General features: G+C 47.1%; 1 protein-coding gene across 4 annotated transcripts in view; it reads left to right on the forward strand.

Moving 5' to 3' along the window:
* TOX2 (TOX high mobility group box family member 2) overlaps window positions 1-14,149 on the forward strand; it is a 160,407-nt gene that overhangs the window by 81,930 nt on the left and 64,328 nt on the right. For all 4 annotated transcript variants that reach the window (XM_052789990.1, XM_052789997.1, XM_052790004.1 and 1 more), the window contains exon 3: window positions 10,812-11,057. In XM_052789990.1, the coding sequence (XP_052645950.1) occupies window positions 10,812-11,057 (246 nt within the window). The remainder of the gene's footprint in view (window positions 1-10,811; window positions 11,058-14,149) is intronic.

The following is a 14,149-nucleotide window of genomic DNA, read 5'->3' on the forward strand; positions in this document are numbered from 1 at the left end:
CATATTCCTTGTATTCGCTTCCAGGCGAGATACTAGGAAAGAAAAGAAAAGGTTTTATATTTGTCTGGCCCAGTCAGTCTGATTTTAGATCCCCATTGGGTTCTATCTCACTGGATGTACAGTCCCTTCAATACATTTTAAAAGCAGTCAAAAATCATTATAAACAATTTTAAGGAGGCTGATTGTGAGACAGATGACAGAGGCTACACTTTGCCGACATGGAGCAGAGCTTGCGCATCTCCTAGCTTTCCCTGGAGCACTGCCACGTTTGCTTTGAAAGACTAGGGAAGAATAGCCACAAAAACACACCGTGAAATGAAACAGTTCTCTTGTCAGTGTGGGTAGGTAACTAAAACACAGGTGAAACTAGATATTACTAAGCATGATCCAGGAGCAGCTCTGCATCAAACATGCCTTACAGTCCTGGTCCTGCTTATGAGGATACAACAAAGGGTTTTCAGGAGCTCTGGTTATTGCCGACGTTTGCGTAAGCCAATACTGAATGCTTCTGAAAACGCTGTCAACAGACTTTGAGCCTTAATATCCCATCTGCTTATTTGGAAGTTGAAGGTCTTTGTTACAGGGACATCGTGTTGCCATACAGAGTTCAGCCTCCAGAGCTGGCGATGGGGGGTCCAGATGTAGCACCTGCACTTGTGCCATCATGTCAATAGCCCAGCATGGATCAGGACAGCATGGGGCAGAGGAAGGTGATGCCTGGACATGCTCTGTCTCATGAAAATGGCATTTCAGAGAAGTAACAACAGCAAATCTGCAAAGCGGTAGTTTTGGGCATGTTTTGTAAGCAACCTGGGGAAGTCCCTGCCGCTAGATGTTGATGTCAAGAGCTTAATAAAGGCGCAAGGAGGGGGAAGGACAGTAAAACCAGATGAGGCAGGTGAAAGGGAGGGATGAATTGTTCTGTTCTCTGAGGAGCTTCCATAATTGTTCACTAGGGATTTTTATATCTCCCCCAAAATGCTGGCTAGTATTGGCCAATTTTTAGGTCAGCACATTGACGAGCTGCTGGTCTGATTGCTTAAGTGGGTCTTGAGTTCTTGGGAGGACAATATGTGGTCATGGGTTTCCATTCCTCCCTGCAAGTGGTTTTGAGAGCTTTCCTCTCCAGGATGTAGTTGGTAGCATGAGAAGGTGGATGTGGAGGGACAGTTGTCCCAGCAGGTTCAAGTGGATCTCTCATTTGGGACATGCTGTGGCTCTGGCAGGGTCCTTCCCTACGCTCTCCTACAAGGCAATTGCTGCCTTGCAGTGAAGGGAGGAAAGGCTGAGATATCTGATGTGGATTACATTTTTCTTCCTCTTTATTCCTGGGCGTAACTACTTCCAAAACTCATTTTTGTCTGTGTCACTGGGGAATTAGAGGTCTTTCTCTTCCCTCAGAAGGATAAACACAGCATTACTAATCCTTTATATACCATTGCATGCTGCACTGCTGCTTCCCTGCATGTATATCTGCCTTTATGGTAACTGTAACCTTTTCTTGAACCAGAGATTTTCCTGAACAAGAGGCCTTTGGGATCTGTGTGGGCTTTCCTGGATACATTTTTAATAAACACAATAATTTGACTGCAAGCCCATTACCTATCCCCTACTTGTTCTATGGGATAGTCATTTCCATGTCTGCAAAAAACACTAACTCATAGGGCAATCAAAGGAAGAATGACAACCAGGACAAAATTGGTATGTGTTGTGATAAACCAGTCCATCTTCAGCATTATGCACTGTAGCTTTATATATTGCCTGTAAATAATGGCCTCAAAAAGATATTAAATCTTTAGAAAAAATCAAGCCTAATTGTAACTATATTTTTGTTTTCCATTTTGGTTTATGTACAGTATATGACTTCTGCAGAGACATTTTTATTCCAGGAAAATGACAGGCCAACAAGAAGCCATAATTGCACTGATTTTTAGAAGTGCCTGCATTACTACAGATCTGATGTACTGCAAGACATGAATCAGAAAAATTCTATTAAAAAATCTCTTGAATGGCTGACACAGGAGTATTATCCACGATGATTAATTTGACTTGGTCATTATGAACACAGACAAGTCTGACAAAATTGCATTTCATTCCCCACTGAATTCATAAAATCACTATACACATAATAAGAAGTTATAGTTCTCTGCTATCCACTATTCTTGACAGGATTCCAGTTCTGGATAAGATACTGATTAAAAAAAAAAAAAAGTGGAGGCAGAGAGGGAGTTGGGAGCCTTTTTAAAAGCCTACAATAGGACTGATTTCTTTTGCTATAAGTTGTTCATAGAACTCCATTATTTAGCTTTTTTTGGTGAAGTGGTGATGCAGGTCACCCACAGTTTGGACAATATAAAAACTGACTGTAAGCTTCTATTTACATTGAAGGGGATGCAGCAGAATCACACGCACGTGTTTCACATCATGAATCCCAAGCCCTGTTGGGATGTACCTGAGGGCACGGGGCAGGGACCATCACCGCTGTTGCGTCAGTTTAGCCACAGACACAAACGAGTCCTTACCCAGATTGGAATCTCGGGGATTGTCCATCATACAGATGATTATTAATAACTGGTACCCAGATAAATGAGGTACCAATGGACAGATTGAGGCCAGAGAGTCCCAAGAATGTTGTTTCTGGCTTTGACAGCATGTACAATAACAAAAAAAACCCAATCACTTCTCTGGTGAGGAGCATAATGGGGTGCATGCCTCCCAAAATTTTATCTTTCTGAGTGAACTGAGTTTTTTTGTTCCCTCTGAATGTTGCTGGCTGGTTTCTTTCACAGTCCCCATCCTGCTGAGCACCGCGGCACCACATCGCAGCCATCCTTTTGCTGCTGTAGCAGCTGGCCAAGGAGATCAAAGATTATTAAGTCAAGCAAGAATGTTTAGGACCCTGGTATCTCCCTTCCATGCACATGTGGTTTTATGAAACTTGTAGAAAAGAGACATTTTTTGCACTGTCAAATTTGCTTGAAACCATCTGGCAGGCTCAGCTTTTGAAAGACCCATGGCTCTGCGACTGCATGGGATTTGTGTCTATAGGAGATGGGACAAAGTCAACTCATGTAAAGTTAAAAGGTAAACATCCAGCTCCATTCAAAGGCAAAGCCATCCAGTAATGCTGTGGTTGAGCTGGAGGCTGGCTCTCTGCTGCGGGTCATCGTAGCATGCAGAGTCTGCATCAGAGCAGTGCCTGCAAGATAGGAGGAAATGGTGAGAAATGGGGAACATGGAGGTGTGTGCTTTCTCTTTGGGTGAACCCATATTAGTTTGGGATTTAAAACCCCACTACTATGGGTATGAAAGAGGAGCAAAGAGGCAGGGAGAGCCCAGCTTTCCCGCAGGTTGCCTACTGCTCTGCTGTGCTCCCAGCCTCCCCGGTGTGGCTGCCTGTTACTGAATATTGTGCAGACGCTTCCAATGCACGTTTGTGTTCATGCAAGAACTCATTTTTCCCTTTTCAACTGCATTCCCATAGTCAAAAACCTGAGCATGTGAAAATTAATGTAGAAGGGGCTGGGAACACTTCAAAGACAATTTGTAGATTGTATGTGACTGACTGTTAATAAATACTTCTTTACAGTATTTATCCAACTCTACCCAAGTAATTCATTGGTCCTGCTATTCACATGCTGGATCTCCGTGTGCGAAGATGAGGCAAATCAATTTCCATTCCTAAGACCCAGAGCTGCTGACGCGGAAAATCAGCGCTACTTCACTTCTTGGCACAGGGCTTTGGGAATCACAGGTGCGAGCGCAGCCCTCCGGCATCCCCCCCCACCGGAGAAGTGGTGCCAAAGGGGTCCGCACCCATGCCCGCAGCCCCCGGGGTCACCCCGCAGCGAGCACTGGGCCATTACCATTGCTGTCCCCAGAGCATTTCTGTGGAGTTTGCAATGTCAAAGTGACTTCCACCTTCTCCTGCCACCTGAACTAACGTTTCTGTCCCTGTGGCTTCAGTGCTTTGTGCCCAGCAGAAAACCTCTGTGGTTCATGTGCTGGAGAAACATATCAATATCCCCTTCTTGCAGATATGATCGTGCCTGTGACAAGTAATGTACATCGTGGGAGAGCAGTTTGGAATCTTTTAAGGAAATGCAGGGTAGCCTGCCTTCATTAAGCTTCGATTTTCACTTTTTCATTGTGTTTGGACTCTTCCTCTTTATGGTGGCCCAAGATCTCTCAACCTGGCATGCCCTGCAGCTTGTGTGAACACTGGCACATGGTGAATCCTTTTATATGTGTGTAAGAGAAATAGGGAAAGTCTCTGTATGACAAAGCAATGTGCTTATCTGGCTTCTGACCCGACCTGTTGCGTCATCCAGCTTTGGTACAATCGAAATACCCCACAAACCACCTGGTTGCTTTTCTGCAACCCCTTCTCCAAGCTGCGCTGGTAGAGCTTGCAGTGCTGGTGAGAGAGGAGTGTTCTCTGTGGGGACACAGCCCTTGGGCCCCAGGTCCTGCTGCCATCCCCGTGTCCAGCTGGGCTCGGGTGGTGGTGGGGGAAATTGCCATTGCTGCTCATGGGAAGGTGTGGGCACCCCATAACCTCCGTGTCCTCCCTGCTCTGTATGCACACTAGGAGCTCAAGGTGTAGCCCTTGGTCATACCTCTTAGCCTCACAAATAGCAATGTTTTCCTCACCTTGCAGACTTGCCAGGCTGGTTTTGGTCTGCTTAGACCCATCTAATCTCTGAAGTGTCTAGAGGGTCACATTCCTACAGCAGCAAGCTCTTGCGTTAGCTGCAGGGAAAACCTAGTTAGTAGATGAGCGATGGTACAGAGTCCATGGTGTTTTGTGTCCTCTGGATGATTAGGGTGGGATGGATCACGCCAGCCTACATATTTCCTTGTACCTTACCAAGAATAAATGTTCTCTCTTAGGCTCATATTTACTGTTGAATGTTATTTGACAGGGCAAATATTTACCTGCAATAATACTGCAAATCTCTATCCTTCTCACTGTGAATAATATTTCTCTGAATCAATGCTTGGCTGCAACTCCTGGATCCTTGCAGATAATCACACAGAACATGACTCAGTGGAGAATTGGGGTCACTGGACATTTGCCATGCTGCTGAGGAGAACAGTTTCCTAGGTCCTTGGTCAAGTCACGTCCTCTAAGGCTAATACCAACGCGCAGTGGAGAGATGGCACTGGCCAGCTGTGGAGTGTTTTGTAAAGAAAGGCAGCGCTTTCCTCCCCTTCCAAGAGGGCAAAGGCAGGAGAAAGCTAAAGGCTTAATTGGTACACATGCTCAACACTTGTAGCTCCCTCCTGAGTCACCTGCATGGCGAATTCGTAGTGTCTTTTAAAACACGGCTGTGGCTGAATCACAGCTGGTCCCTCAAGACCTGCGCTGCATTAAGATGTCTGGATGTCCCTTAGTCTCAGATCCGCTGGCCAGTGCAAAGGGTGGGTGGGTGGATCCAAAACACCTCCTCTTTGCTGTCATTGCTGGGAACACTCCCCTGGGCTCAGGCCCACAGTTAGGCAGAGCAGTTTTGTTACCGGGTGGCTGGTGGGACCTTGCCAGGGCTTGGCTTTACTTGCAGTTCAAGAGGAGGCACAGCATAGGAGCAAAAGATGAAGCAGCAGCAACATTAAGTGTGGTTTTGAGTCCAATGGCAGAGGGTCTGCAGGGTCACCCTGCCTGCCGGGCCATCTCACAGTGCAGAGGTGAGGGACACGCAGGGCATGTTCATAACTCATAGATGTGCTCCGTGTTTGCAGCAGAGATGAGCTGTTTGCCATCGACAGACCAGTCCCCAAAGCCGCCTCCTGCCTGAGAGCCTTCTCCTGCACTGGGCTCTGCATGCTGCAAGGCAGATAAATGTCTGGGCTCAGTATACATGAGCTAGAAGGAGTGAAATCTGGCCCAATGCTTTGAATAGATCAAAGTGAGAGCTGGGAAGGGGCATCGCCATTCCCATCCCTGCACACCCCATCAGTCTCAGGTGTGCTGGTGACTGGGTGCAAACGCATCCAAGGGTTTTGTAAAAAAGCTGAGTGATGTAGCCTGGCTTTCTCAAAGCAAACAAGAAGGCTTCATGGCTGAAGCTCTCACCACCTGCCCTGCTGCCTGCTCCCAGGGCAGCCCTCTGAGCCACCGCCCATCAAGCCCACATGGCTGCAAGGCAGCCCTGGCTCCAGCACTGCTTGCCTGACCTTCCCCCAGCACTGCCCGGTGCAGTCTGCTGATAAGAGCAGAAGAAAAGTGGGATTGTTTTTCTCCTGCCCTGGAGCAGCAGCAGAAACGCATTCCTTTGTTGCGGGCGTTTGCGCTGCTACAGCAAGGGTAGATGATTGCCGTGAAAATGCTCAGCGCTGTTTCCAGCTTGCTCATCGCTGGATGCTGACAGTCTGGAGTGAGAGCTCCTTGCTTCTCTCCTTGACCCACAGTAACTTTCAGAGGCAGCTTAGGGGCAAGTAGAGAAGATGTCCGCAACTTGATGAGCTTATAATTCAGGTGCTTATCCAGCTGTATAAAAGAAGATCCAGTTTTACTGTTAAAACTCAGGCTTTCCCCATGCCTGGGACACTGCAGGCAGACAGAGGGACCAGCTCATTCCCCTGTAAAGCTCTTGTTCTCCACCCACACTCTTGATTCAGCTCCATGTCCATACGGGGCACCCTTTAACTGGAACTCCTGCTTCTTCTGCCCCCACAAACATGCACCACAGAACCACCTGGGCTCTGGTTAGCACAGCTTTGCTCAGGGTGTGCACAGCGCTGTTGCTTGAGCATGCATGCAAGAGGCAGGGACTCCTGTCCTCTCTCTTCATCCTCAAATAGCTCTGCTCCCCCTGGTTGGCCAGGGCCATCCTGCAGTGCTCTGCTGTGTCACCCTCTGTTCTCACTCATCCTGCCCCCAGGGACTTGCTTCTGCCAGCTCCTTAGCCCTTTTCCAGCCCCACTGCTTCCCTGTCCTCCCTCTCAGCCTTCTCCTGCTGCACAAGCCGTTGTGTCCTTCCCCACTAGCCTTATGTGGGTCACCTGCAGATCCTGGGGGTTTTGGTTGCCTCCTATCCATCTCTGCCTCCCTCTCCTGAAAAGCATCAGGGAGTACGGGAAGCCTGGGAGATCTTGGCACATTGTCCCTATGATGGGGAGCAGCGTTGGCAGGAGGCCACATGGGGTTGTCTCCAAGACCCTCTGGTGCTTTGGGAGCAGAGGTTGTGCCTGCTGGTCCCACTGCAGCTCTGGCAATGGGACCTTGCTGTGTAAGTCACCCCGTGCTCTTGCAAGGGGTTCATCAATTCTGACTTTCCTCTCGAATGCAGGTAGCATGTCCCCAGCCCTGTGCTTGTGAGCTAGGAGGGAGCAGCCAGGAATGTGGTTGCCTGTTCTGATTCCTCTTGGTCCTGGATGTGGCCTGGGTGTCACCTTGCTGGAAGCCAGAGCCTTTCTCCCCATTACAGACTCCTCCACATTTTCCCATGCCGAAGGCATGGATCTAGGGAGCTGTGGCCCAGCAAGGCATGAAGAAAGGGTGGCGGGGAAGCTGCGTGGCATGAGCACAGCAAGACGGATGCATCTTTTCATGTCTCCGCATCACTTCCCCTCCACCCCTCTGTCCTCTGACCCTGAATCTGGAGGTGGACTGGAGATGCTCCAGGGACCCCTGTTGAAACTTGGATTTCAAGAAGAAAAAATTGGTTTTAAATATGATTTTGCTGCTGTTGGAGGTTGGTTGTACCTGCTGCAATGCCATCCGGTGGCATTGCTGTGCAAGTATGGGGCATAGCCCCAGTGCTGTGCTCAGGGCAGTTTGGTCCATGCCTGGTGCCTGGCCCTGCAGCACAGCCCCTATAGCAGAGACGCACGGGGGTCTGAGGGCAAGGAGGGAGTCAATGAAGAGGCAGTGTCCCCTCCCTGAGAGTGCTTGGCTCGATCCTCTTGCTCCATCCTGCTTGCAGGCAGAAGTAGGGGTTTGCCACTCCCAAGCAGCACCCATCTGCCCTGCAGTGCGAGCCGAGAGAGGGTTTGCAAGAAGAGGCTTGTTGTTTCAGCTGATTTCAGTGTTTTAATTTGAAGAGGAATAATGTGTAATCACAACAACTGTCATCTGTTTGACAGTGGAAAATCCTAGATCTTCTGTGCTTTTTTGTGTACCGTAACGGGCAGCCTTTTAGCAGAGCGAGCTTCTCTGCACTCGCGTTTGGAGTCCTGGTGGGATGAATGGGTTCAGACCAGCTCGCTAATCTAATTTGTAATGTATCCTTATAATGTATAATTGGCTGTTTAATTTAATTTAAATTAACATAAGAATAGAAAATATAATCTGCAGCGTAGCCCACATGGTGGTAGAAGGGAGTGTTGGGTGTTACTGGCAAAGGGTTTGAGATGGCGGCTTTTGTGCACATGGCGTGAGACCACCCTTCATGGGGACAGAGACGTCACCTCGGACGTGTCAATAGGCACCGCGTGTGGCAATAAATCACCTCCCTTTCCCACCCTTCCGAGTGTCTATCTGTCTCATCTCCCTTCCTTATCTTTCTAGCGATCTATTTAAAACATATATAGAATAAATGTGGCTTGCTTTGGAAAATTGTTTGTAGCGATAGGGTGTAAAAGCTGGCAGGCGCCGAGTCTGATTATGTTGATTGGATATTGTCTAATCTGATTTTGATTGTGTACAGCTTTGATTGTAATTTTGATATGTCTGCACAATACTGTAGCTATTCGGAAAGCTTTGTGATTTAAACAGGTCTTTTTTTTATTTCCCTGGGTGGAATAGAACAGAGGCAGAAATGTGCAGGGGGGTGAGCAGGGCAACGGGGCTTCCGCACTCCTTACAAAACCGCCTCAAAGCCCTTTGGTGAGCTGCTCTGCAGCAACACAAGGAACTAGTAGTTTTGAAGAGAGCTTTAGGAAACTTTGAGTGGGTTTTACATAATTTAGTTAAGTACAGCAAAGCTACTTGCTTATATACCTGATACCAAAATAAACCAGTTGGAGGAACAAGTTTGCTGTGCGATGATTTATTTAAATCCCTTTCCATAAAGCATGGAGCGAAATCCTCTTAAATAACTGGGAAATAATCGGTGTACCTCGAAGAGCATAGCCCAATCGGAAACCTAACTACTAGACATATTAAATGGGATCTATCTGTCTGCCGTTGTGTACATCCTCTCAGCCCCCTGCCTTGCCTGTATAATACCACTGCTAGACAGAAGCTGGCTGGAAAAATAGCTGGGCTTGAATTTCCCCCAAACAATAACTGTTGGTACAGAGCTATCTCAGCCCAGGCTCCGTCTTGTATTTCTTGCATACTTATATTTCCCCACAGCCAGTGGGAATCTCAGGCGAACATGAAGGGTCAGGTGGGATGTGCAGTACCTGCTCTTTTCTCTGTCTTTTTTTGCAATGGGCCGAGGGGAGGCGAGAAGTGGGAGTTCAGCTTAGCAGGGGATGAGGCGCTTCCAGCCCCGGTTTTGGGGTGAGGCAGGAGAGACCACCTGCTCCGACACCCCGCAGGGACGCGTCTCTATCCACAGATACCTCCTTGCTCCCCGCTGCCTCTCCCACTGACTGCTGTATTCCGGTTAAATATGGGGTTTATTTTATTTTATTAAGGGTTTTCTCCCCGCAGTCTGGGGTGATGAAGAGCATGAATCTGAGTGTGAGCTCTGGGGCAATGGATTAATAAAGCCTACAGTGCTTAACTGGTTTTGCACACATCTGGGGTTTTGCTCTTAAATCAAGTATTAAGTCAAAATCCAACCATGAAACTAGGTGATCTGGGAAATTTAGCTTAAAATCCATGTGTATAATACTATGGCTAATCAGAATTTCATATGCTATAAAAATATGTGAAACGGTAGATGTTTAGAATAAGCCTCCTCTGCCAGAGACTCATTATATTCTGCGTTGATAATTAATAATTTTGGATAGATTCAGACTTACATTATGAAGCAAATATGTTTTGGTCTGAAGCGAAAACGATTGCACAGGTGCAATAACATATTCTTTCTCCATATAAATTGGAATGCTTAGAATTAAACAAGCCACCAGAAAACATGGGAAGCACAAGGAGTACCAACATCTCTGCATGTTTGTGGTCATCTCAAGGGAGCATTGGTAGGGAGGAGAGGGAACACTTTTCCAAATGAAATTTGGATGAGGATATAAGGAAGGACAAATCTCCATGTGTGGTGAAGTCATGCAGACTTTCTTTAAAGGATTCTTTAAAAAGTGACAGCTTTGTTTCCAAACCTCCCTCCCTGGGTGAAGCTTCTGTGCTGGAGTTTGTGAGGAATCAACAGGAATCTTTTTCCCAAGTATTAGTTATTTCTATGGAGCTAATTCTCATAAAAACTCTCGAAAATAAAAGCTGTAGATACTGTAAGAGCTGAGCTGGGTGCCCAGGGAGGGACTTTGACTTAAAAATGCAGCAACTGGTTGGGAAACAGCCACGCTCCTTCGTGGCCGTGGGCTCTGCGAGCATAGCTCACCTGGCTGCGATGCGGGCGCGAAGGTTTCTGCTGAGGTTTTGGCAAGCTAAAAATGTGCTAGAGGGATGCAGCATGGGAGAGGAGAGCAGTGGGGATGCCCCAGGCGGATCTGAGGTGTGTGAGGACCTGTGGTGTCCCTGACAGACAGTGCAGTGCTGCCACACTCGCTACCTGGCTCCTACCTAGATACAACCTGCTGGTGTCTGGGACTAGAGATGTCTTTTTTATTAAAACAAAACCATTTTCGCTGGAATGTGCTTTTGTATTTCTTACACAAATAATCACTTTTCTCTGCTGAAGCAACAAGGCAGTGATGCGTTGCAAAATGTCTTTTTCATGTTTTAGACGTATAACGGTCAGAATGAGAATAATGAAGACTATGAGATCCCTCCCATAACACCTCCTAATCTCCCCGACCCTTCCCTCCTGCACTTGGTGGACCACGAAACTGGATATCACTCCCTGTGCCATAGCCTCCCTCCAAACAGCCTGATACCAGCGTACCCCTACCAGAACATGGACCTGCCGGCCATCATGGTCTCCAACATGTTGAGTCAGGATGGGCATCTTCTCTCCAGCCAGCTACCCACGGTCAGTGACTTTCCCCTCTTATTGTCTTTCATTAAAGCCACTCTGTATTTTGAGTTATGAGTCAATTGAATGTAGAAGGACGTTAACGATGAGATGTTTGCAGTGGGGGGTGGGAAGAGCTGGTGACACAGCCCAGCTTCGCTGCCCGCCAGGGTCAGGGTGCGGTGGCAGTCGCTGCAGTCACCTGTGTGGCCATGCGCATGGTGGCAATTTTATGTTTGGTGTCTTCCTGAGCCTTATTAACCCCTCAAGAGCAGGGGGAAATGTTGTTTTCCTCCGTGTATGTAACATCCTCACTGAACCGAGCAAAGTGCATGTGCTCCATCCCCCATGTGAAGGTGACCAGCCAAAGCCCCTAGTTCATAACCCCTGCGCCCTGCATCCTTTCTCCCGCTAGGAAAAGCCCCCAGCCCATCACCCCTGAGTCCTGCTGCCAGGGTGGCCCCAGTGGCATCAGCAGGAGGAGCACGGATGCTCCATGAAGGAAAAGCTGTCCGATTGATTTCAAGGGGAACAAGATCCCTCCTTGCACTTGCAAATTCAAATTGCCTCTTGGCTCACGCCGTGGCAAGGGGATACCTTGCGAAGTTTCAAATGACTCTTCTGTAAGAATAAATAAGGCAGGGGTAATGAAGTAAAGTGCAGCTCCGGGAAGAAACTTCAGGGCTAATTAGACCTTACGATGCTTCTATATCAGCAGCACCGAGGAAAAGTTGTGACTTGATTTTGACAGTGGTATTGAATTAGTACTGTTGCTGTTTAACAATATTTTCCTCTTTAGCAGATTTAGCCCTATGGTTAGTTCTCTACATTGTTTCTCTCTTAAGATCATTGATTTTCATGGGTGCCGTTGGATGGCATCAATATCAGAGTTAATTTTACTTAAATAGTATGCCTGCGAGTCTGCCACTGCACTAGCTGGAGAACATTTGGTGTTGATTGCTTGAATAGATAACGGTCTGAAAGGTAGCGATATTTAAATATTTAAATGGGATATTATCTCTTAGTCTAGGAAAATCCCAAGGCTTTCTAAAGTCTTGATGTGTCTCAAAGTTTCATTGTTAGTGTGTTTAAGAAAAATATCATGTTCTGCCCATCAATATTGAACAGAGGCATATTTCTATGGAATTAAATATTACTTAGGCCTCTGTGTTAGCTTGTAGGTTCTTAGGTGATTAAAACATTCATTTCTGAGACAAAAAGAGTCAATTTCACTTGAAATATTTTTCCCTGGTTTAATTTAAAGCACAGCCCCTTTGCCTGACCCCTATTTTCATAACACGATAATTTTATCCTGTGTTGATTGTCTCATTTTTGAGAGGTGATATTGCACTTATAAATCACTTTCTAAAATACCTAAAGAAACAAGAATAGTTGGATTTATTAAGCAGCTTCTGTATGTCTAAAATAATTTATTTTGGAGTAGTCCTTGGGAAATGTTCTCTTTCTTACTTTATGGTACTGTTTTACAAATGCAGCATCGTGACAATAAATCAGGACTGAGCCAGAGAAGATAAGAAGGGGGCTTAGTGGGCTGTAAACGTAGAATAGAGAGATTAAGATTTGTTTGCCCCTTACCACGAAAATAAAAAATCCAGTGAACCCTGAATTTTCCAGCCGACAGTGAATTGAAACTGTTTAGTTTTGAGCAGAAACCCTTGGAGCTGTAATACATCTTCAGAGGTCCCAGCAGCAAAGGAAGTAGATCAAGGAGTGAACTGTGTTGCGATTTTAGGTCAAAATTAAATCCTGCCTTACCCTCCTGTCAAAGCCTTTTTTCCATGCCCTCAGACTTCTCCCACTGAAAGGTAACACCTTCTAGCCCCTTTTCTTTGGATGCCCAAATCAAGTCTCCCCTTACTCCAGCACCAGCCCACAACAGCAGCGTTCGTCCCATCGCACACATATAACTCCTGTTAGTGGTAATGGGAGCAGCACATGCACATGAGAACACAATAAAATCCCGGAGACAGAGCAGATTTTTAGACTCATGTGGTTAATACATCCTGCCCACATGCCCATCGAGCCATAGCCCACTTGGTGGTCGCCCCATGAAGCCAGCCATGCTTCAGGCATCGCGGCATGACGGCGCAGGGCGCACGACATGCTACAACTCTGCCCGAAAGGCAACCACCTTCGGGTGGGTGTTTGCAGCAGGAAGCCTCCGAATCAAGAAAGGGGCTTGTTTGCTAACACTTCCAAAAAGAGAAGATTTACTGCTGCATGGGTAGTGATAGGAAGCCAGGCTGGGAGCAAGCCTTGCCGGAGCACTGTGGAGGAGGCGTGCAGAGGTTTTGTCTTTGTTCCAGGACCGACGTTGCTCATGCAAATGCTGGAGCTGGGAGCCTCTCTCCTTGCTGCTGCTGCTCTTTGCTGTAGTTCATACTGGTTTTTGCATATGCAGCTATTTCCTGCCTTGGCTGCCATGTCTTTTGGTTTGAATACAGTGACAAATGACAAGCAATTCAAGGTAAAATGTTTAGACATTGGTCAGACTTTTCCTCTATTAATGTAGATTGAGGCTTGGGATTTTTTTATGGCATCCTCATGAAAAAATCTCGACCTGCTGAAAAGACATGAGCTAGGACTCGCTGAGAGCAATGGGGATTGGTATTTTCCTCTGCAGCTCAGAAGTGAATAAGGAAAATACAGGCGCAGGTTGCTGTCCCCTTTGGTGCATCTCTTGTCCTGGGATGTACCAACATTATCCTTATATTGAATTAAGCCTTCCAGTGCCTCTGCAGGGGAGGAGGCTGCTGCTCCCATTATGCAGATGAATACCAAGTCAGAGCAAGTTTAAATCAGCGCAGAAATTCCCATGGCAGGATGAGAGCTGGAGAGTGAAGGTAGATTTGCTGCATGCCAGACCCTGCTCCTGGCTCCAGCCCAGCCATGGGGTATCAGGAGCTGGAGCCCCTCATTCAAGCAAAGCAGCTGTACCCTGATGGGAAAAAAACAAAACCATCATCACCTCCTTATCCCTTCAGCATTGTCATCCAGAGCACCCTCCATGCCACCGACCTCTGCGCACTTCACTGTGCCCCGTGGACCAGCTCTACATTTACATAACATGGTTCTTCACTGCTGTTTTT

Source organism: Harpia harpyja, chromosome 1 (genome assembly GCF_026419915.1).
Source record: "Harpia harpyja isolate bHarHar1 chromosome 1, bHarHar1 primary haplotype, whole genome shotgun sequence".
Lineage (NCBI taxonomy): Eukaryota > Metazoa > Chordata > Aves > Accipitriformes > Accipitridae > Harpia > Harpia harpyja.